Here is a 23,793-nt window from a genome sequence, read left to right on the forward strand (position 1 = left end):
ATAAGACTGCCCACAATCCATCTGCAGCACTCCTAAAACCTTTACCTTTATTCCCAGCAGGTCCCTGAGGTCATGTGACCAGGGCTTGCTTGCTGTCCAACACACGAGGCTGAAAACAAAAGGCGACAAAGCTTTTGGAACTGTGGCCCCCAGATTGTGGAACTCTCTCCCTTTGAGCCTGAGATCTGTGGACTCAGTGGTCGCTTTTAAAAAACAGCTAAAAACCCATCTTTTTAAACTTGCTTTTAGTTGATTTTTATTTTTAGGTTTTAGCTTCTGTGAAGCACTTTGTGATTTTTATCTTGAAAGGTGCTATATAAATAAAGTTTTACTTACTTACTTACTTACCTGCTCCTAGGCGGCCATGGTCCCACATCTCTTTGGATTTCGTTACCAGACTTCTTGACAGGTAACACTGTCATTCGAACAATGACCTTACACTTCAATGACTAATATCATGGCAATGAGTATGCTGTGTGATATGCACTCCAAACTGGACTTTCATTGTGATGCATTAACAACCAGGTTTTAGGTAGTCTATGGGCGATCTTTAGTTTAAGTGTTATCATTAAAAAGTACAATGTCAAGTTAAAACCAAACCAAACCAGTTAGAACTACCTCTATATCGTTGTGACTGTTTAAGGCTTATAACAGCTCTGGCATCATGATGTCAAGCTAGACACTGCAGCATACATGTCAGTGTTCACCCACAGTATTATTTCTCTCAATAATTCCTTTTATAAAAGAAGAGACGGCCACTGCAAAGTTTTCAGAAATGTTCTATTCGTAAACGCTCTCAGCTGGAGGCGGTAAATCTCAGAAAGACAACTCTTTGTTTCTAAACTCTTTATTCCACAAAATTTTCACTATTAGTTCAAGGAAAACCACAGACCTCAGTGCTTAAAAAAAAAAGACAAGAAAAGGCAAAACAGCAAACAGTGTTACATAGTCAACTGTTACCATGTTTTAAATAAAGGCTTTTAAACAAACTAATTAGTTGAATAAATAAATAAATAAATAGACAATAAAGTATAGACAAGTTAATTTACTGAAGACAGCAGTGCAGTCCTTTCTCTATACTATTTTCACATGGTGAATATTACAACAGTATCACTGGGAGGTAAGGTCGTCAGTTGCATACAAAACAGTAAATTTTAAATAAATAGATATAAATATGATGAAATAAATACATAAATATATGGAAGCGCTTTTTTTAAATATTCAGAATTTGAAATTTGGAAAGTTAATACGTCAAGGGTTAGGAAGGAAAACTTCCTGGACTCAAGCTACCTTCACTTGAGGTGCTGTTGTTGTGCTTTTCAAGATTTTAATATTATTTGAAAGTACCTTGGTGTTTTTGGATAGTTTAGACTATATTTCAGATATATTCCAAGTTGCCATCATTTTATGTTAAAAGTTGACCTGCATGTAAGCGAAATCAGGTTTAGATTATTCTGTTCCATTTCTTGAAGAAGCTTTTGTAGAAACGAAAGGTTTGATTGGACATGTGTTCAGCTTTCATACAGCAACTGGGATTCTGGAAAAGGAAAAAAGAAGCTATTACATTGCATGTCATCTGGATGGAGATGTTGACATAAACAAGCTGATCTAAACAGATCTTGTTAAGAGTTGTTCTGGTTGTCTTACGTTGGCATCATTGTGACGATGTGGCAGAATATTCAAGTTTTTCAGAAGCTCTTGTATATAGTGTTCGTCCTCTTCTTGCACAGTCACGTTGCTGAGAAGTTTCTCCAGTTCTTTAATGACCACACCTGAACAATTGTGCTGCAATGGTAAAATGATAAGGCATAGTTCATTTATCATAACAAACGTAATGCATCTATCATCTGAGGAGATGATAATGGGCCTAACTTACGGGCATTTTTGATGAACATCTTGCAGGGACTTTAATGGTCGCACTACCATTCTGAAGAAACAGAAAAATAAATCAGTTAATTGCATTATGAACTGAATATTATAACATTGTAATAAACATCAGTGAAGCCACGGTACACTTTGTAACATAGTGCTGCGAGTGAAATAACGAGTTGCGATAAACATTTCGAGTACTTACATATGTGAAGTTGACTTTGCTGAGACTTTCGAGTCCATGTATGATCTCAGTAATCAAGTTAGTGTCTGACTTAACACTGACACAGAAATGCAACAAGGCGAGAACAAGGACGCACTTCATCATACTGCAGCAGCTTCTCTCTCTCTTCCTCAGTAGCGTCGTTCAGCTGTAACACTGATGTGATCAGCACCTCTGCCCATGCGTTTTATAGGAGGAAAGCGGAAGAAACCCCATACACACCTACGTAAAATTACCTTTCTTTTTTTTCATAGAGATGCGACCGTTTAAAAAAAGATTACTGTATGCCAAAAGTTTTTTTGTTTTTTTTTTTCAAAATAGCGCCCCAAAGTTTCACTTCTGTCTCAGTATTGCAGACAGATTGTTATCTTTCAACTTTTGTAAACAATAAATTCATGAAGTAAATACATTTACTTTATGAATTTATTTGCATTTGGTTTAGCGAGTAAAAAGCTACAACTTGTGTAATGCAAAATGAGCATAGCTGTCTTCACAGGCTTGGTGCAGTGTATTGCATGTGGTCTGGAGGTGATGCAATTTATCTATAAATAACCAGTATAAAGAACCAGCTTTATTATCATTTCTTTCACAGCCCTCATATGTAGAAAGCTGACATCATAGTGAGAAATCAAATGCATGCGTTGTTTCTCTGTGTCAGAGGGTTACTACATTTTAAATTCCACTGGTTGGTGCAGGTGGTCTTTTGACAAAAACAAATGTAACCAATAAGATGACTGCAAATGACACCAAAATATATAAGTGGTAGGATGGAACTGTGATGTGGTGTCCCACTTGGCAGAGACAGGAAATAATGTGTCTATCTATCTATGTATCTATATGTATATATATATATATATATATATGTGTGTGTGTGTGTGTGTGTAGAGAGAGAGAGAGAGAGAGAGAGAAAGAGAGAGAGAAGAGAGAGAGACTGAGAGAGTTATATACAGATATAGCAGGTTTCATCAAGTAAAAGGAAGTACATGCTTGAAGAGTCAAGGAAACTGATATGGGCACCCCTCCTTTTTTTTTCTCTCTTTAGCTCCTGTCATCATCAACACACACACACACACACACACACACACACACACACACACACACACACACACACACACACACACACACACACACACACACACACAAATAATACATATGTATATATTTATGTCAGACTATTCCTCAGCATTTTTCGGTGACCTCACAGTTTCTGTGTCGCTTAGATGTGTCACTAGAAGATGTGTGACTAGGAATTTCTTAAACGGGAACTTTCTTAAAATGTTGATGTTAAAGAGGGGCCGTGATGTGTGGGGGTGTTGCCTCTTACCACTGACGTGGTTGTCGATAAGGTTCACGCTTTTCACAGGGAAACTCCTCTGAATTATTTAGGGTTTCGCTGGTTTTTGCACATTACACACAGTATTTGAAGATTCGAAGGTTTGAGAAGGTGCAGGAGCTGAATACTACAAAAATAACAATAAAAAACAATATAAAGGTCATGTATTATGGTTTACCTGGTTACTCTGGTTTGACTATTTTACAGCTTGAAATTAGTTAATTGCTAGGATCAAGATTTCAACCAACTAATAACAACATTTAAACAACTTTGTGACCATGGTGACTGAATTAAATAAGTTAAATTCAATTTTATTCATATAGAGACAAATCACAACATAAATTGCCACTAGGTGCTTTGTATTTTAAGGCAAAGACTCTACAATAATAAAAAGAAAACAGAGAAAACCCCCAAAATCAAATGACCCCCTATGAGCAAGTTCGTTGGTGACAGTGGGAAGGAAAAGCTCAGTTTTAACAGGAAGAACGACGTTTAGGGAGAGGCGGGCAACTCAGTTGCCTGAGGGGAGGACGACGGGACAAAGACATGCTGCAAAAGAGAGTCAGAGGTTAATAAGACCTAGTGATTAAATGTAGAGTGGTCTATGAACACATATGAGTGAAAAAAAAGTTGAGTGAATAAGAAAGACTCAGTGCATCATGGAAAGCCCCCAGTAGCCTGGTCGACTGTGTTATAACTAAGGGTCAGCTTATCCAGCCCCAACTATATGCCTTGTCAGAAAGGAAAGTTCTGTCATGTCACTAATGAGTCACTAATCACTCACACTATTAGTGAGGTATTAGCAAGTGCTTAATTCATCATGCATGTGTCATTGTTTCTCCTTAGTATGTCATTTACAAACACAGATATGTTTATCCATCTGTTACTGTTACAACATGTACAGCTATCACTGCCAGTAATAGTCATAATCATAGTCATATTCATATATATGTATTTATAAAATGACATACAAAGGAGGAATAATGCTTTATGATGAATTAACCCTTTCATGCATGAATTATGACAACCTCAATCTTGATTTTTTTCTTAAGTATTTTTATTAATCTTTAGGCATGAAAAAAGATTTTTTTTTACTTAATTTTTTTTAAAAAGCATGTACTTTTTAAAGAGTTTTTTACATGTCCACTTAGGTGGACAACTGATGCGTATGAAGTGATACATCAGTGTCCAATGTAGTGGTTTATGTGCAAGTATACCATCAACCCTGACACAAATACAAGGAAACAGCCTTTGAATAGCTGTCCACTGTAGTGACCACTGTGCGTGAAAGGGTTAAGCACCTGCCAGTACCTTGCTAATAAGTTCACAGAGACACTGGAATCAGTGCTCTCCAGCAACTCTACTTTCTGAGGAGGCTGAGGAACTTTGGCATGAATGCCAACATCACCTCAAATTTCTACAGGTGTGTGATCAAGAGTTTGCTGATGAGCTGTATTACAGTTTTTATGGAAGCTGCTCTGCTAGCAGCCATAAATCACTACAGAGGGTGGTGAAAGCAGCAGAGCACATCACTGGCATGAGGCTTTCAGGACATCTATCTTCAACAGTGCCTCCGTAAAGGACACAGCATCATCAAGGACCACAGCCACCCAGCACATCGGTTGTTCTCCTTGTTAACATCTGGGAGACTTTATAGGAGTCTGTCTGCTTGGACTAAAAGACTTAAAAGCAGTTTTTACCACCAAGCCATTGGCCACCTCAACCACAACCCTTAAACACACACCACAGGATGCACACAGAAGCTGTCCTACAGTTTCACAGGTACATACTACACTCTGCATTGGTCACCCCATTTTTATTAGTATTTAAATAAAAATAAAAACCCTTACTGTGTGCAATACTGTATTAACTGCCACTCTAAAATCGTGGACTCCAAACCATCAACGTGTCTTTTAGACCCCATTCCTACAAAACTGCTCAAAGAAGTCCTGTCATTAATTAATGCTTCAATCTTAAATACGATCAACCTTTCTCTAATAATCGGCTATGTACAACAGGCCTTCAAGCTGGCAGTAGTCAAACCTTTACTTAAAAAGCCATCTCTAGACCCAGCTGTCTTTGCTAATTATAGGCCAATCTCCAACCTTCCTTTCATATCAAAAATCCTTGAAAGAGTAGTTGTCAAACAGCTAACAGATCATCTGCAGAGGAATGGCTTATTTGAAGAGTTTCAGTCAGGTTTCAGAGCTCATCACAGCACAGAAACAGCTTTAGTGAAGGTTACAAATGATCTTCTTATGGCCTCTGACAGTGGACTCATCTCTGTGCTTGTCCTGCTAGACCTCAGTGCAGCGTTCGATACTGTTGACCATAATATCCTATTAGAGCGATTAGAACATGCTGTAGGTATTACAGGTACTGCACTGCAGTGGTTTGTATCATATCTATCTAATAGACTCCAATTTGTGCATGCAAATGGAGAGTCTTCTTCACACACTGAGGTTAATTATGGAGTTCCACAGGGTTCAGTGCTAGGACCAATTCTGTTTACACTATACATGCTACCCTTAGGCAGCATCATTAGAAGACATAGCATACATTTTCACTGCTATGCTGATGACACCCAGCTCTATCTGTCCATGAAGCCAAATAACACACACCAATTAGTTAAACTGCAGGAATGTCTTAAAGACATAAAGAGCTGGATGGCTGCTAACTTTCTGCTTCTTAATTCAGATCAAACTGAGGTTATTGTACTCGGCCCTGAAAATCTTAGAAATATGGTATCTAACCAGATTCTTACTCTGGATGGCATTACCTTGGCCTCCAGTAACGCTGTCAGGAACCTTGGAGTCATTTTTGACCAAGACATGTCCTTCAATGCACATATTAAACAAATATGTAAGACTGCTTTCTTCCATTTGCACAACATCTCTAAAATTAGAAATATCCTGTCTCAGAATGACGCTGAAAAATTAGTTCATGCATTTATTACTTCCAGGCTGGACAACTGCAATTCATTATTATCAGGATGTCCTAAAAACTCCCTGAAAGGCCTTCAGCTAATCCAAAATGCTGCAGAGTCCTGACAGGGACTAGAAAGAGAGAGCAGATTTCTCCTGTTTTGGCTTCCCTTCATTGGCTTCCTGTTAAATCCAGAATTTAATTCAAAATCCTGCTCCTCACATACAAGGTCTTAAATAATCAGGCCCCATCTTATCTTAATAACCTTGTAGTACCATATCACCCTATTAGAGCACTTCGCTCTCGCTCTGCAAGCTTACTTGTTGTTCCTAGAGTATTTAAAAAGTAGAATGGGAGGCAGAGCCTCCTTTTTGCTAAAGCATATAGTTAGGGTTGGACCAGGTGACCCTGAATCCTCCCTTAGTTATGCTGCAATAGACATAGGCTGCCGGGGATTCCCATGATGCATTGAGTTTTTCCTTTGTAGTCACCTTTCTCACTCACTATGTGGTAATAGACATCTCTGCATTGAATCATACCTGTTATTAATATTTTTCTCTCTTTTCCACAGCATGTCTTTTATCCTGTCATGGCAGATGGCCCCGCCCCTCAATGAGCCTAGTTCTGCCAGAGGTTTCTTCCTGTTAAAAGGGAGTTTTTCCTTCCCACTGTCACCAAAGTGTTGTTGTATTAAAAGAATATTATGCTAGATTAACTTGAATACTCATATAGAAATGGAGGTCTCAACATACTGCAGTCCCTCTGGCTGAACCAATACAAAACAGTTATCTGAAACACACAACACATAGTACGGTATGAGTTATGATAAATCACAAAGTAAAGAGGTTTTAGTATGCAGGTTAACTTGAATACTCACCTTACTCAATGTTGGGGGATAAGTATTTGTTCAACAGGTCGCTTTTTTCTGCAACTCTGTCTATGACCAAGTCATTGTCAAGGGACATGAGGATGTCTTTCTCTGTAGTCATAAGCATGAAGGCCTACAGGTGTTCTTGCAACTGTGTGCTTCTTATTCTACTTTTTATGTGTTTGAGAACAGAGAAACTTCTCTCACATGCTACCTGTGTCACAGGCAGAGTAAGGAGGTACCTGTATCCCCAGCCAAGAATATGTTAAGTATGTGTGAAGAGGTTGTATCATTTCAGAATCTGATAACAACAGACTGGGCATTCCTTGCAGGATTTGCACTGTTTGTTTAGTACATCTGTGTTCTCTTCTTCGTCACCATCACAGCCAACCTCTACCATCCTGACCTTGTACTCTTCACAGCCGCGTTTTGCATCGTTTCTTTCCACCATCTTCGCTTCCTACTCCACTTCTTCTTCTCCTTGCCTGGGGGCCACAGCCAATGCAGCTGGCATCCAACTTAGAGGTGCAGTGCTGCCCCCTAGAGCAGCGGTCCCCAACCTTTTTTGCGCCACGGACCGGTTTGTGCCCGACGATATTTTCACGGACCGGCCTTTAAGGTGTTGCGGATAAATACAACAAAAATAAAACTAGTACCGGTACCGAAAAAAATAAGATATATTCATAACACACGTGAAAAGACTCAGGAAAACCGAGTTAACAAAAAAAAGATAACAAAATAACGCTAAAAACCGATAAAAACCCTGAAAACCATACATTTCACACCCGAGTGTCACTCTCGCAGCCCGGTAAGCATGCGTGGAGAGTGTTGTTGTGCGCATGCGCCGAGTCTGCGCAGAAACAATGGGTAGGATGTTTTTTCAGGTAGGGTGGATTCCCAGATTACCCCCCGGCCGTTCTGTGATTCTCCAGAATCCACAGATGCCCAGTCCGCGGCAGCTGCTGAGTGACTTGTGTTCTGCTCGTCAAATACATGTCATTGCAATGTTGACACTGTGCTAACTTGCATATGACAAATAAAACTGAACTGAACTGACCTTAATATTGCGTTATAGTGTAACATTATTATAAAGCGCTACCTAATTTTAAACCTAATCTTAAAATTAAAGAGGGTGTCTTATGCCTGAATTTCAAATGGGGAGCAGAGAAGGGACCTGAAAGCTGAAAGCTCTGCCTCCCATTCTACTTTTAAATATACTAGGAACCACAAGTAAACTAGCAGTCGGAGAGTGAAGCGCTCTGTTGCGGTGATGCAGTAAAATAGTAAAATAAGATATGACCTGAGATTAGAAGTGTTTGGCCCCTTTTATGTTTATATCCGCTACCAGTCAAAAGAATTTGTACACACTCTGCATTCAGACAGCTATTAGATACAGCTGCTTGTATCAGTAAATTCAAAGCAGCTACACCGCCAATTTTAAGCTCTAAAAAAAGCCCAATAGGAGAGTTATTTAAAAAACAAAAAACAAAAAAAGGAAATCAACTCATCAAATCCTGGCATTATGAGGGGTTAAAATAGCAAGAAACCAGGTTGTAACATTGTTCATTTCACTGCTGAAACTTGACATTTTAATGGGGGAGTTACTTAGTTTTGGAGACACCTCAAGTCTACATTGTAGGAACTGAGTTCTGGCCTTTCATTCCCTTTTTCAGCTTTTCAGCTTTTTCAGCTTTAACATTAAATATTTTGTTTAACTCATAGACTAGGATCTTTTGTTTCTTTGTTAACAATGGTAATATTAATAGTTGCACGTGGAAATGTCAAATGAACTGTCCTCTCTTTGGATACTTTTTAAATAAAGTGAGTGTTTCCCTTGATAATTTTAGGTTTTGTTCAGCAAACCGTGCTTTAAAATGACACTTTTGTTAAGAATTTGCTCCTGTTTTTATTGCTTCCACATATCACATGGATACTAAGACAGATGTGGTCAGACTGTGATATACTATTAAAGTTGTAACTCAAAGCTATTTAATCATTTACATCATTACATTGTATGTTTTCAGGTCAACTGAAAATTGACTGACATTTTTCAAGTTTCACTTCCTTCGGTAATTTAGTCTATATACTGTGACAGAGGCCACAAAGACCAGTTAAAATCTCATGCAAATGGTGTACTCACATGCATGTTGTGAAACATATTAATAGCTTATGAAACATGCATGAATGATTGCATGATATGATACTGGACAGCACAAGTCCTGGCAAATTCATCTGAGAGCAGTTGTGGTTGAAAAGAAAGATAACAAAAGATATAATCAAAGAAGAAATCACGGTTTGAAGAATTCACATCGTCTAATTTCCAAAAAACATTTATCTACAAAATAAGCATCTTTCAAAAGTTACATGTCATATCTTTTTAGATCTTTGTACTGCCGCAGCCTGATATGACTCATTGCATCTAAGATGTGTGATGATGCTGCTGCAGCGTTTTGCACCTTTCATCATGGAAGTTAATGAGGCGCCTTTGTCTTAACACCATCAGTGAATTAACATTGAGATGACTGTGCAGGTGTCAGTGTGAGGAGCACTGAGGGGAACATAAGAGCTCTTTCTTTGCACAGGAGGGGAATCTTTATGCAGGGCAAATTAAAATCGGCACTCTTGGTTTACAATCAAAATTCCCAATTCCGCAGAATGTTGTTAACGGAAGCGGATATAAGCATTGATAGTTAGGCACTCATAGATCTGATGAAACTCATGGCTGTCCTCTCAGAAGTGTTCTAATGTCGTTAATCCTAACAGTCGATCCTGAGATGATATTCACTGTATCATTCACCAGGCAGTTTCTTCTTTAACCTCCTAGGACCTGGCGTCCACATATGTGCACATCACATTTTGGGTTATTTAGACCAAAATAGTAAATTTTGCTCTACAAGGGCCTACTATCCACTTATGAGGACATTATACTGCTACTGTCCTATCGAAGTTTTAAACGAATATGCTTATATGTGGCTCTCATTTTTCTTAGAAACAAAAATCAGGTAAAAAAAAAAAAAAAAAAGAAATCAGGTAATTCTTTGCTTTTACATTCATCAGGTCCCAATCAGCCCAAATATCAAAGAGAAATTAAAAATGCAAGCCATGAAAGAGTCCAGGTCTTAGGAGGTTAAAGCAGTATATTTAGAGTGAGGATGCGTTTCGAGATGTCTTTCAAAACCATGAAATGAAATACATAAATTGTTGGCTTTCGAGACTCATTGTTCCAATTCATAAACAAATTGTGTGTCAGTAGTGTGAGGAAAATAAAAGGTTTGTAGCAGGTTTTTTAACACTGACCCATGACTTCATTCATGATCTGTCTACCTGGTTCTCCCCTTTTTTGTGGTGTGGAGTTTCAGAAAGGAAAATATTGCCAACGCTGCATTTGTGTGTACAGTATTTACTAATGGAACAATTCACTTGTGTCTGTCATCTCAGAGCGGGACCTTTATGTTGCGATGGCGAAGTTACTGTGGGTGAACTTGAGACTGCTGACTGCGAGCTCGGAAAACCTTGGTTAGCTCATGAAAAGATCGTGTGCTGATAAAAGGTGAATCTTTCCGTTGAGACAACATTCCACCTTGAATTTGGCACATTCAAAGCTCATTACACTTTCAGAAAGATGGCGGGGAAAACTCACTCTCTACCATCTTCTTGAAAATGTAACGAGATAGTGGTTAGTGAAATGAGTTAGTGGCAGTTAGCTTTACATTACCTGTCTGCTCTGTTACAGCAGGCCCAGCACCATCGATGACAGTGTGATCCGTATGATCTGAGCGCCTGGGCGTCTTCGTGATATCAAAAAAGGATTAGCTGTTGACGTGTTTATATAATAGGTCACCAAAGGGTCATTTTAAGATTGTGTTTGATATTCCTGAATTTTAAAACTTGCTTTGATGACTGTTGCTTTGAGGAAAAACACAGAGGTGACAAATGCAATGTAAAAACGTACATGTTGAATGCTAATGCTATAATTGATGAATTATTGTGGCATGACAGTTGATTTGTCCCCTTATGATAAAATAACATCATAATAAGGCAGTTTTTTGTCCCTCATTTGTACTTGCAACAAAACTGAACCTGTCTGAAATAATCACAAATTGCAGGCTGCTATGACAATTCAGCTAATTCTTCTGTTCAATATATGGTTTGATCCACGAAAGATTGCAATAGTCATTCAAGGTTTCATGAGCTCTATCCATATCTATTTTCTGCTGCTTATCTGGGTCTGACTCATGAAGGCAGCTGACTGTGTATTTAGGCGTGTATCTGTACTTTTAACCCTGGCATGAGCGAAAATCCAAAATAAATTCAAAGTTGTTCACACAGTGCTTTTTTAAAGGTCACTAAATATATACACTGTGTAATCATTCCAACCCGAAAAAAGAACAGTTCAAAGAAATTACTAAAATAAAATCCCTAAATTCCCATTACATTCACGCCTATGACAAGACAATCTAAACTTCTGACCCCAACTGTAATATTTCCAGCTTGTGCTGGGTTTGTCCTGATGCCTCCTCCTCCTGGTAGGAAATGTCAAGAATTCGTCACTTAGCTTAGGGCTCAAATTAACTTAACTTAATCAGAAGTTAATAGTTTATTTCTTAGACAATGACCGACTCTAAAGTATGAAACCCATTTGGACATCCTGCTTTGTAGTGTTTTACCAGACCTATACTGCAGTTGTCGTCAGCTGTCTTTCTGTCTTCAGTTTTGTCCTCAACAAATAAAAAGGTAATTTGCTCAGCTTGAATCAGATAATTGACTTGGCTACTGCAGAATAGTACATTTCTTTTCCTTCAGCAACAAAAGGAGGTTGACCTCATTATCTGTCTAAAGATTTTTCTGGCTGTGACAAATCTGCCTGTCCTGTTTTTTAAGCTGATTGTGCTTTTTTTTGTGTTGAATCTTTCCATATTAATTTCTTAAATGATGATTCTTTTGGAGATTGTGATTCACTTCACTGGATGGTGAGAAGTGTTTTTTTCTTTCTTTACCATGGAAATGTGATCATCAGTCCCTGCTGTCTTCTTCAGACTTCCTTAGAAAGTACCGAATGATTGACTTGGCCACTCCTATTATTTTGGAGCTCACGTACAGTCTGTTTCACTTGCGTCGATACCGCAACTGCTTCCATATGCAAATACCAAACCAGCTTAATTGTTGAAGAAATCGTTTTAAAAAAACACACTATAATAATCCAACTGTGGAGAAATCAATTGTCTAAAAATGTGAATTATTCCACTCTTTCAGCCTACAGAAGAGGGGACTATGTATAAACATGGTGGTAACTCCTTAACAATTAAGGAGTTACAGACTGCTTTGAGCCGATATGAAACACCCAGTCGTTACAGCACAGTTATGCCGAGATTTTCCTCTGCACAACTCTGTAGTGACAACTTAGTTGCATGCCTTCTGTTGTAGCCCATCTGCTTCCCACCTTGATGGGCACTACATAAACAGAAGACTGGGTGCCACTGCTTCTAGCTAAGAAAAGAAAACCGAGGTTACAGTTCACCCACAATCACCAGTGGTGAAAAGTAGACCATTGGAAAAATCCAACTTTCAGATGGTAGGATCCAAATTACGCGTAAACAACATGAAAGCATGGATCCATCCTGTCTTGTATCAATGGTTGAGGCTGGTGGTGGTAGTGTAATGGTGTGGGAGATGTTTTCTTGGCCCACTTTGAGCCCCTTACGGCTAATAATAATAATAATAATGGATTGGATTTATACAGCGCTTTTCAAGGCACCCAAAGCGCTTTACAATGCCACTATTCATTCACTCTCGCATTCACACACTGGTGGCTAACTGAGCATCATTTAAACAAACTTCACAGCTTGAAGATTTGAGTTCAAATACCTGGGTTCAACTATTCAAAGGAACAAGAGAGGTAAAGAAGAGAATGCAGGTGGGATTAAATGGGTGGAAACGAGTCTTTGGGGTGATTTGTCATATACAGTGGGCCAAAAAAGTATTTAGTCAGCCACCGATTGTGCAAGTTCCCCCACTTAAAATGATGACAGAGGTCAGTAATTTGCACCAGAGGTACACTTCAACTGTGAGAGACAGAATGTGAAAAAAAAAATCCATGAATCCACATGGTAGGATTTGTAAAGAATCCTACCATGTGTATTTTTTTGTAAATTTTTGGGTGGAAAATAAGTATTTGGTCACCTCAAACAAGGAAAATCTCTGGCTCTCACAGACCTGTAACGTCTTCTGTAAGAAGCTTTACTGTCCCCCACTCGTTACCTGTATGAATGGCACCTGTTTGAACTCATCATCTGTATAAAAGACACCTGTCCACAGCCTCAAACAGTCAGACTCCACACTCCGCCATGGCCAAGACCAAAGAGCTTTCGAAGGACACCAGGAAAAGTATTGTAGACCTGCACCAGACTGGGAAGAGTGAATCAACAATAGGCAAGCAGCTTGGTGTGAAAAAATCAACTGTGGGAGCAATCATCAGAAAATGGAAGACATACAAGACCACTGATAATCTCCCTCGATCTGGGGCTCCACGCAAGATCTCATCCCGTGGGGTCAAAATGATCATGAGAACGGTGAGCAAAGATCCCAGAACCACACGGGGGGACCTGGTGAATGACCTGCAGAGAGCTGGGACCAAAGTAACAAAGGTCACCATCAGTAACACACTACAACGGCAGGGAATCAAATCCCGCAGTGCCAGACGTGTTCCGCTGCTGAAGCCAGTGCATGTCCAGGCCCGTCTGAAGTTTGCCAGAGAGCACATGGATGATACAGCAGAGGATTGGGAGAATGTCATGTGGTCAGATGAAACCAAAGTAGAACTTTTTGGTATAAACTCAACTCGTCGTGTTTGGAGGAAGAAGAATACTGAGTTGCATCCCAAGAACACCATACCTACTGTGAAGCATGGGGGTGGAAACATCATGCTATGGGGCTGTTTTTCTGCCAAGGGGACAGGACGACTGATCCGTGTTAAGGACAGAATGAATGGGGCCATGTATCGTGAGATTTTGAGCCAAAACCTCCTTCCATCAGTGAGAACTTTGAAGATGAAACGAGGCTGGGTCTTCCAACATGACAATGATCCAAAACACACCGCCCGGGCAACAAAGGAGTGACTCCGTAAGAAGCATTTGAAAGTCCTGGAGTGGCCTAGCCAGTCTCCAGACCTCAACCCCATAGAAAATCTGTGGCGGGAGTTGAAAGTCCGTGTTGCTCGGCGACAGCCCCAAAACATCACTGCTCTCGAGAAGATCTGCATGGAGGAATGGGCCAAAATACCAGCTACTGTGTGTGCAAACCTGGTAAAGACCTATAGTAGACGTTTGACCTCTGTTATTGCCAACAAAGGTTATGTTACAAAGTATTGAGTTGTATTTTTGTTATTGACCAAATACTTATTTTCCACCCTGATTTACGAATAAATTCTTTACAAATCCTACGATGTGGATTCATGGATTTTTTTTTCACATTCTGTCTCTCACAGTTGAAGTGTACCTCTGGTGCAAATTACTGACCTCTGTCATCATTTTAGGTGGGGGAACTTGCACAATCGGTGGCTGACTAAATACTTTTTTGCCCCACTGTAGGGGACAGCAAGTATGAAAGGGAAGGTTTACAAGATGGTAGTGACACCTGCTATTATGTATGGTCTGGAGACTGTTGCACAAACAAAAAAATGGAATTTGGTTGCGGAGTAGAAGGTATTTAGATTTTAATGATGAGTACACCAGTGGTACAGGTCCGGTTGAGCAGACTAGAGACAAAGTTAGAGATTTGAGACTGAGATGATTTGGCCATGTGCAAAGGAGGGATAGTGGATATTTTTGACAAAGGTTGTTGAATACGGAGCTGCCAGGCAGGAGCAAAAAAACACTGAGAAAATCCATGTATCTAGTGAAGGAGGGCATGCAGAGGGTTGGTGTGACAGAAGAGAATGCTAAGGCTAGGATGAGATGGAGGCAGATAATCGACTGCGGCAACCTCTAAAGGGAGCAGCTGAAAGAAGAAGAAGCATACTTGAGTATTGTTACTGCTACTGTATGACCACAGTGTACCCATCGCCTGAAAGCTGCGTCCAGCAGATAATTTGCCATGTCACAAAGCTTAAATCGTCACAAACTGGTTTGTTAAATGTGACAATGAGTCCAGTGTACTCAAGTGGCCTTAACGGGCAACAGATGTCAATCCAGTTGAGTACCTTTGGGATGTGATGGAACAGGAATTTCACGCGATGCATGTCCAGTCATCAAATTTGCAACAGCTGAAGAATGCTGCACGAAGAATCACCCACTACTAGTGATGTGTACCTAATGAAGTGGCTAGTGAGCACATGACACCAGGTTGATGTAATAATGTTGCGCACACCTTAATAACACAAAATAACATGACTTTGAAAGCGTCAAATAAAGTGTGAGCATTATGAAGCTCCTTATTATGATTTTTTTTATATATCGAATCTTAGATATGCGGTTTCACTTTATTTTTTTTCTTTCTTAACAGACACGATCACAGGAAACACAGCGTTCAGTAGTGCCTGCTCGGTATAATGCTGAGACAATGAAGGAGGGTGTTGCTATGTGTGCGCTCTGCCAGTCAGCACTGGGCTTTCTGTTACTTTTGAATTTGAACGTTTGATTAAAACGTTCAAATTAAAAAGTAACAGAAAGCTGAATCAGTGCCGTCCCAGATTACAGCTTTTACCCACAGCGAGCAAATGCTTTAGGTAGATCCTAGCTTTTCAGCAAATATAAACACCACACTTGCGTTGCCCTTTTTGCCACCAATTTTTCATGCTGCCATATTTGGCTCACACTTTGTTTTTCTTTTCGCTGCCAGTATGACTAAGCTACGAATGACATGTAAGATGAGTGAAGAGCATTTGCATGTAAACATCATTGCTTAAGCATTGTGACTGACAGGAAAAAGACGCCTTAAAATCTTCAAATAACGTAAATGGCGTGCGTCACAGGACTTTGCGTGGATTCGGAGATGGAAAAAAAAAATACCATAATATTTTTAATGTCAGTTACTGGTTTGCTGCATAGTCAGTTTTAGCAAAAACAATGAGCTCATTGAGTTGAACACAGAAAGATAAGGAGCTCTAACATTCACTGTGGGGCCTTTTGAATCCTGAATGCAATCAAGTTTAAAGTCGCGCACCGAGTGATGATAATAATGTTTCCTGGCAGGTCTTGCGTTATTTGCAGACCTTTGACTTCTAAGCAGTTTACCCATTATGTCTCTTTGCAATTCCTGCAATATTTTCTGCGCTCATATGTTATCATGGTTAACTTTATGACCAGCATCATGCACCACATACTTCCTCTGAACAAATGCGTGCCATATAATGAAGCAGAGGTTAAGAAATAGCTGGTAGAAAGGCCGTGTCATTTCACATATATTATGTAATAACACAAAAGACAAAGCATTGAAAGTAATAGGATAAAGACACAAATACACAAACAGATAGAAGCCTGATATTGAAAGTTGTGTATTAACGTTTAACATCCACTTCCAAATGTCCACTGCTGCTTTTGGAAAGCATTCAAAAGTCATTGCTGGTGTTTCATCCTCCATAAGAAAACAATATCAAACTGCATCTACAAAATGTATAAAATTGTAAAACTTCACCTTCACTTCTGTGGCCATAATGCATCACATTCATTCAGCATTTATCACACAGCTGAGCAGCCACAACACAACTATTTGTTCTCTTTAGCCCCACCAAGTGTTTTGAACATCATCCAGCAGTAAAAGGAACTTATTTATCCCAAAAGGGTCTCTTATGGAGGGGAAATGTGCTATAAGACCGCTGACAGGAGGCCTCGCGTCCTTTTCAAACTGAGGCGTATAAAGCTTTTATCAAGCCAGGCACTTTTAAAATAGGTTCAGCGTCAAAGGTCCTGTTATTTAACACTGTTTTATTTTAACAATGCATTGTCTCTTTACCCCTTCTCCTTCAGCACTTTCAGTGTAATGGTCAAACCTCCAGCATCGCAGAGCTGAAACTCTTCCACCAGAGCTTCATCGTGTGGCTGCTGAGCAGCGTCAGCGTGCACACAGTCTCCTTCATCATCGTCCTTGTCCTCAATTTCCTCAAAGTCATCTGGATAGTCAACTTGTTCTGAAGTGTCAGGGATCGCTGGAAAAAAAAAAACAAGATTCAAGGGATGACACACGTTTGGTTTTAATAATGGCGTTGTAAGTCGGTTTATTCTCAACAGACCTGATATAGGAGAGCTGTTAACATCTTTCACACATTGTTTTGATCACCAGTAGTGGATTGTTTCATTTTCACACATCACAGATGAACAGAAGGTCCCACTGGAAAAGCAGGTTTTCCCTCAGTTTATCAGTTGATCATTCTGTTCATCTATCCCTTTTAGCAGAGGAATCAGCTATTTAACACAATGTTGGTAAGTAGCTGAAAAAAGTCTAGCATCTTTCTCAGAACACATTGTAGTGTTTTCATTTCCCCCCAAACTGTCTACATTATTAATCCATCCATCCATCCATATTTTTCTTATCCCAGCTGTCACAAAGACCTTTTTGGTGCATGGCCACACTGCTAACCACTGTACCACCTCTGACATTATTAAGTTGGAACAGATAACGGTAGACATGTTGCACTTTGATGCTGCTGCTGTAAAAGATCTGTAATAATAACTAAATAACTAAAAATGGAATTTCACATTTTTCTGGCCTTAAACAATAATCACTGTATTGTTTGGTAATTTCTGGGTTATTCCACTTTTACTATGCTGCTGTCATGAAACTACACACTGACTATTGATCCCTAAAGTGCCACCAGAAATTCTCAGATTTAAGAAGCTGAAACAGTTGAAGAAATAATATTTTGCTTGATAACACACACACTTCTACATAAATGTTACAAATGTGTTTTGACAGTGTTCAGACAATAACCATAGCCCCAGATAGTTCTTACGTTAGGCTAATCAGTTCACTATAAGAGCTAACAAAAAAAAGTTTAGGATTTGATAGAAGTTGCTCAATGAACAATTAACAATATGTGACTGAAGTGATTCAGCTTTAAATCAAGAAATTTAGCCACAATATTACCATTTCCAAAGGCCCAAACTAACTTTAAATATAAGGTTTACTTTTAATACAGCCAATGAGTACATGAAGTCCATAACCTGTGAATATCATCATTGAGGTGATAAGTGGGTTTATCTGCATTCAGCTTTGTCTTCATTAACTGAAAAGCTGCTCTACTGAGTTGAAATCAGGTGACTGAACTCTTGGGTTGCTTTTGCACTTTGCTTTGGTTTGATTTGAACACCTGCAGTTCATCCTGCTACTTCCATTAGCAGTCACAGCATCAATAAACCCCTGAGACCCGATTCCACCGGCGGCCACATGTGTCAATGCCATAACGCTGCCTCCGCCATGCTTGACAGATGATGCGGTATGCTTTGGATCATGAGCTTTTTCTCTCCTTCTCCGTAATTGATCCACAGATTCCTTTTACAGAATTGTGCAGACTCGTTTAGATGGGGTTTTTTTTTGACAGACTCTAATCTGGCATTCCTGTCCTTTAGCGTAAAAGGTTTTCAGCTTGTTTTACACCTGCAGTGTTTCCATTTACAAAGCCATTTCTTAATTGTAGATTTTGGCAGTGACACACCTGCCCTCTCAAGAGTATTCTTAACGTCATTCAATGTTGTGAAGTAGTTTTTCTCAACCTCAGAAAGACCTGTGTGATCATCCACTTTAGTTTTCTTTGTGGTCTCTCAGGCTTTTTCTCATGCTGAGCTGGCCAGTACATTAATTCTTGTTAGGACAGTACTACATAACTGATCTGGCAATTCCCAATTTTTTGTTTATAGACATATTTTGGGTTTTTTCAACCTAATGACAGCCTGTGAATCTTTTACGTCATTTATTTGTCATAGAATAACACAAAGCCTCACTGGGCTATTAAATTACTCATCGGTGAATTTTCCAGTTACTTTCAAGCCTTTGAAAATGGAAGACTGTTTATAAAAATGTTTCTAATTCCTAAAGAGTTAATGTTTTTTGTTAAACTCTGATTTAAACCTAAAGTTGGCCTGTCAGTCACATCATGATTGCCGGATATAAAATCCACTGTGGTGTTTTAATGTTTTTTTTAAATGTCATATGCCCAATGTCTGAATACTTATGGACATTGGAGGGACGCATTACCAATGGACTCAGCAGAATTGCTCCTCATTGCCAACCCAGATTGTTTACTTTGTCCCTCCAGAGAAGACAAACTTCCATCATCATCAAAATCCTCAGGATAGTGGGATTGGTTCTGTTCATCTTCCTCCTCTACATCTGCAGAGGAGAAACTGACATCCATACTTTGTTCTTTCTCTTCCCAAGAGTAGGACTGACTGGCGAAACAGGGTTGAAGTGTTGTGTTGATGTCTTCTTTTCTAAATTCCACATTAATGTGAGCCACAGGCGTGGAGCAATCTGTCTGTGTGTCTTTGATAGATTGCAGGTGATCTCGCACATAGGCACTGCTAAGTATACAAGCAGCACTGGGCCTGTTGTCCGGATTGAGGTTGAGCATGCTCTGGATTAATGAGGAAATACTATCTGAGAACAAGTCAGGCACCGGGTGGTATTCTCCTTTGGTGATCTTATTGAACAGACTCAGGAGATTTGTGGCTGCAAAAGCAGGCCTGAGAGCACAGAGCTCATACAGGAGACAACCAAGAGCCCAGATGTCAGACTTGCAGCTGTACGGGATGTCCTGGCAAAGCTCAGGACTTAGGTAGCTGGGTGTCCCAACACATGTGGAAGCCATATCGGCTGTGTTAGTCATTATTCTGGATATGCCGAAATCCCCTAACTTTACCACACCTTGCTTTGTCAGCAGCACATTAGAGGGTTTGATGTCCCTGTGAAGTATTTTGGCTGTGTGTATGTAATTTACAGCCATAGCGACCTGGACAAACCAGCCCATCACAGTGTGCTCTGTGAAGAACTCCCCTGGCTTCCTCTCCTTTACTCTGTCATCCAAAGTCCCTCCATCGCAGTAGCTCATCACAATGTAAACGAACCCATCGTCGGAGTTCACAAAGGCCTCGCTGCATTTCACAACGTGAGGATGCACCAGCCTTTTGATAATTTCAGCTTCGTGGAGAATGGCCCTCTGCGTTTTTGCCCTCCTCGTGGTCTCCGCCTTTATCCTCTTCACCGCGTACAGGCACTTCCGCTCTACGTGCCTCATGAGAAACACGTCTGCCGCTCCTCCGCTGCCCAACCGCAAGACCCTCTCGTACTTCTCCATATTTGTGTCATAGAAACAAAAACACAGAGGAAACACCCAGACTGCAGCCCGCACGTCACGAGCCGTTTGTGTTCATTACGTTTCCATAGTGACCCATGACGCTGTGAGAATGGGTATGGGGCCAGTCAGCGGCGTCGGGGTGTGAGAGTTACACATGCGAGTCCAAGCATTAGTGTGGTTTCTAAATGGACACACTGTTTTCTTTATTTAGCACCTGTTTCATTACCTCTGCCCTGCACAAACTTTTAAAAAAAACCTTTAATGTTAAAACTATTTAAACTGTGGTTCGACAATATGAATTTATTAATAAATCAAAATATTAAAGCTCGCTGTGCATGCGTGAGCCTTTATGTTGGCAAAGGGGATAACATTGAGTGCCGTCAAATGACTGTAAAAAAACAGTCATTGGTACTGTCTCATAAGAAAAGGAAGAAAGATCTCATTAGCTTGTACATGAATGAACCGCGTTTATGGTTCTATACAGTAGATGGCGGTATATTGTGTCAAGAATCTTTGATCTACCAACGAGTGGCGAAAGAAGAAGAAGAGTTTGGGTTCTCTGCGCAGGTTTATGCGCATGCTAATCACAACATAGCAAGTGTTTGATCTGTAACTGTTATTTCTCATTGATTATTGTTGAGTTATAAGTGCACGTTAGCCTGAAATGCCACCAAAGGGAAAAGGGGGAAAGGGTGGTAAAGGTTAGTGTCCTATAACTTACTAACTGTATATGTATTCTATAATTAAAGTCAGCTAATAACTTTTCCATGTGATCCCAGAAGCGCCTTTATCACAACGGTTACTACTACAGTGCAGTTTTAATGGGTTTAACGGGTGCTGTGGTGTGTTCATCTGCCACCTTGTCACTATGTAGGAGCTGCTTCAGGGAGTGCAGACACCGACAAGAAAGAAAAAGGCCCAAAAGGAGGGACCGCTGTCAAGGTAACGTTACATTGAAGACAAAGCTTAACTGCAACATTAATGACAGATTTCATTCCCTTCCCAACAAAAATGTGACTTTTGGGGGAGTTGAAAGGAGAGCACAGATGAACGAGTCCATGTCGCGTGCAGTGTCCCGTACGATGCTATTTTAATAATCCAAACCTTCCTGCTTTAACAGAAATGTCTGAACAATTGTTGCCTTTTCTTGTCTTTTTAATAATTATCCTTTGCACAGTATATAATTCCCGCCTTATTTAGGTACATTCAGAGAGACTGTTGTTAAACGTTTTTGTTAAAAAAAAAAAAAGGTTTTCTGTTAAGAAATATTCTGTGAAAAAGCACTTCATAAACTTAACTAAACATCAAAATTTAGTACCAATAATATCAAAATCTGAATCTTTTGATGTGGAGAAATCTCTGTGCACAAGGGCTGCGATCTTCGAGCCCTCAGGAGGCATAACGTTGAAAAAAAGGCTTGATTCTGTCATGGAAATCACTGGCTCTGTCATGCAAAGAAGAAGTCATGTGAACATGATCCAGAACTTCCCTCGCTCGCTTAAAATGGACCGAGGGAAAGTGGAAAACCGTTCTGGGTTGAGACGAATAGAAACATGAATATTTTTTTTATTTTTGGAAAACATGGATGCTGAACTAAAGACAAAGAGCGACCATCCAGCTTGTTATATCATCACTCGTCTCTAACACTAGCTTCTCTGATGGCTTGGGGGTACAACAGTGCACTCCTTGGGAGCTCGCACATCTGGAAAGGCACCATCAATGCTGAAAGGTATATACAGGTTTTTAGACCAAAGTGTGCTTCCATCTAGACAATGTGTTTTCGAGGGAAAGGCTTGTGAGAGAATGCTAAACTGCATACTACTGCAAACTGCAAAACATTTAACACATTGTGAAATGAAAAATAAAAAAGACTCAGGGCTATCGGGCAGCTAGAATCATATATCAGACAAGAGTGGGACAACATTTCTCTCCCACAAGTCAAGCAGAATCATCTGTTTTTGTTTTTTTTCCGCAGGTCCGGCATATCCTGTGTGAAAAACATGGAAAATGCATGGAAGCAATGGAGAAACTGAAGGCTGGAGTTCGTTTCAGTGAAGTAGCTACACAGTATAGTGAAGACAAAGCCAGACAAGGAGTAAGCGCTTGCACTCATAATCAGATGTGCGGTGTTAGTTTCCCTTTATTGACAGTCTGTTTGTTTATAATGTTTAACTGAAATCATCCCAGTCAGAAGTAACGTAACCATGGAAAATTTGTCATATGATTCCTTAGTTATCATATTACACAGTACGTGGCTTAGATGAGGTCATTGTTGAGAGTTTTTCTTGGCTCTGGCAGAAATCTATCCATTTTAGTCCTTTCTCTTAACCATTTGATAATTGACATTTGGATTATATTAGAGCAAACGAAATCCAAACTAATAGAAATGTTTACAGATTGCTTTTTGCATTTCCCCAGATGCATATCATGTGATCTCTTCATGACTTTTATGTTTGTTTGTCACAGGGTGATCTAGGGTGGATGACGCGAGGATCGATGGTCGGACCTTTCCAGGATGCAGCATTCGCCCTCCCTGTCAGCTCCATGGATAAACCAGTCTACACAGACCCTCCTGTCAAGACAAAATTTGGGTACCACATCATTATGATAGAGGGGAAAAAGTAACTCGGGCCAGTTCAACACTTGAAATCAAGACATGTAAATTCCCCAATGTGCTATATTCCTAAACTTCTGATGATTTTCTTATATTTTTCAAAACACATGAGAATAAAAAAACATTGATGTAGAATTCTGTCAGATTTGTCTGTGATAAATGTGCTTGCCATACTGAAAATTTAACTTGAGGGAGAAGATATGCATTTATGTAATAAAGAAGTTTACTGGTATGACTGAGAGGGTATAACAAGACTGCTAGAAGTTAGACTCATTATTGAAAAAGATCTAATGCCTTATTATCTTTTAGAAAAGGGGATTTATTTTTCTTTAACGTGATGTCTTTTAATTCTTCGCTTCCATAAATAAAATTACCATAGTAAAAAAGGAAATTCTTCAGTGGGTGTGAATATTGGATGATTGAGTGTTAATGTAGGAGTTTCTATTATTGTGTATCCCGAAGAAGAGTTTCATTATAGAGAACATTTTAATTATAGAGAACGTCACATGAATTATAAATCATCAGAATTGTGTAAAAATGTATAAAAGATGCATGCTAAAACACGAACCCTTGAAGCAGAGTTATTACTGTACTGCACATCAGTAATGTATATGGATGGACAGTCTGGTAGACTCCCACCTTATCATCAAGAATTGGACTGCATGCTAAATCTCAA

General features: G+C 39.6%; 3 protein-coding genes across 3 annotated transcripts; 1 reads left to right on the top strand and 2 right to left on the bottom strand.

Moving 5' to 3' along the window:
* Positions 1 to 895: 895 nt before the first annotated feature.
* On the bottom strand, positions 896 to 2,208 carry LOC143413923 (uncharacterized). Its single transcript, XM_076877372.1, has 4 exons — positions 2,075 to 2,208; positions 1,877 to 1,927; positions 1,648 to 1,785; positions 896 to 1,537 (listed from the first exon to the last, which is right to left on the bottom strand). The coding sequence occupies exons 1-4, from the start codon at positions 2,195 to 2,197 to the stop codon at positions 1,445 to 1,447; spliced, it is 405 nt and encodes a 134-aa protein (XP_076733487.1). The 5' UTR covers positions 2,198 to 2,208; the 3' UTR covers positions 896 to 1,444.
* A 14,488-nt stretch (positions 2,209 to 16,696) lies between these two features.
* nek12 (NIMA-related kinase 12) lies at positions 16,697 to 20,592 on the bottom strand. Its single transcript, XM_004541090.4, has 2 exons — positions 19,405 to 20,592; positions 16,697 to 17,359 (listed from the first exon to the last, which is right to left on the bottom strand). The coding sequence occupies exons 1-2, from the start codon at positions 20,501 to 20,503 to the stop codon at positions 17,163 to 17,165; spliced, it is 1,296 nt and encodes a 431-aa protein (XP_004541147.1). The 5' UTR covers positions 20,504 to 20,592; the 3' UTR covers positions 16,697 to 17,162.
* A 448-nt stretch (positions 20,593 to 21,040) lies between these two features.
* On the top strand, positions 21,041 to 23,508 carry pin4 (protein (peptidylprolyl cis/trans isomerase) NIMA-interacting, 4 (parvulin)). Its single transcript, XM_004541089.4, has 4 exons — positions 21,041 to 21,204; positions 21,378 to 21,445; positions 22,479 to 22,598; positions 22,970 to 23,508. Exons 1-4 carry the CDS (start codon positions 21,168 to 21,170, stop codon positions 23,126 to 23,128), a joined length of 384 nt encoding a protein of 127 aa, XP_004541146.1. The 5' UTR covers positions 21,041 to 21,167; the 3' UTR covers positions 23,129 to 23,508.
* Positions 23,509 to 23,793: the final 285 nt, after the last annotated feature.

Source organism: Maylandia zebra, linkage group LG2 (assembly GCF_041146795.1).
Source record: "Maylandia zebra isolate NMK-2024a linkage group LG2, Mzebra_GT3a, whole genome shotgun sequence".
In the NCBI taxonomy this organism is placed as follows: Eukaryota; Metazoa; Chordata; class Actinopteri; order Cichliformes; family Cichlidae; genus Maylandia; species Maylandia zebra.

Coding starts and splice junctions, on each gene's coding strand:
- LOC143413923 (XM_076877372.1), bottom strand. CDS start 2,197: ATGATGAAGTGCGTCCTTGTTCTCGCCTTGTTGCATTTCTGTGTCAGT. Junction 1,928..2,074: donor GCAAAGTCAACTTCACATAT/GTAAGTACTCGA, acceptor CTGTTTCTTCAG/AATGGTAGTGCGACCATTAA. Junction 1,786..1,876: donor GATGTTCATCAAAAATGCCC/GTAAGTTAGGCC, acceptor TTACCATTGCAG/CACAATTGTTCAGGTGTGGT.
- nek12 (XM_004541090.4), bottom strand. CDS start 20,503: ATGGAGAAGTACGAGAGGGTCTTGCGGTTGGGCAGCGGAGGAGCGGCA. Junction 17,360..19,404: donor CAATTCTGCTGAGTCCATTG/GTAATGCGTCCC, acceptor TTTTTTTTCCAG/CGATCCCTGACACTTCAGAA.
- pin4 (XM_004541089.4), top strand. CDS start 21,168: ATGCCACCAAAGGGAAAAGGGGGAAAGGGTGGTAAAG. Junction 21,205..21,377: donor AGGGGGAAAGGGTGGTAAAG/GTTAGTGTCCTA, acceptor GTCACTATGTAG/GAGCTGCTTCAGGGAGTGCA. Junction 22,599..22,969: donor AAGACAAAGCCAGACAAGGA/GTAAGCGCTTGC, acceptor TGTTTGTCACAG/GGTGATCTAGGGTGGATGAC.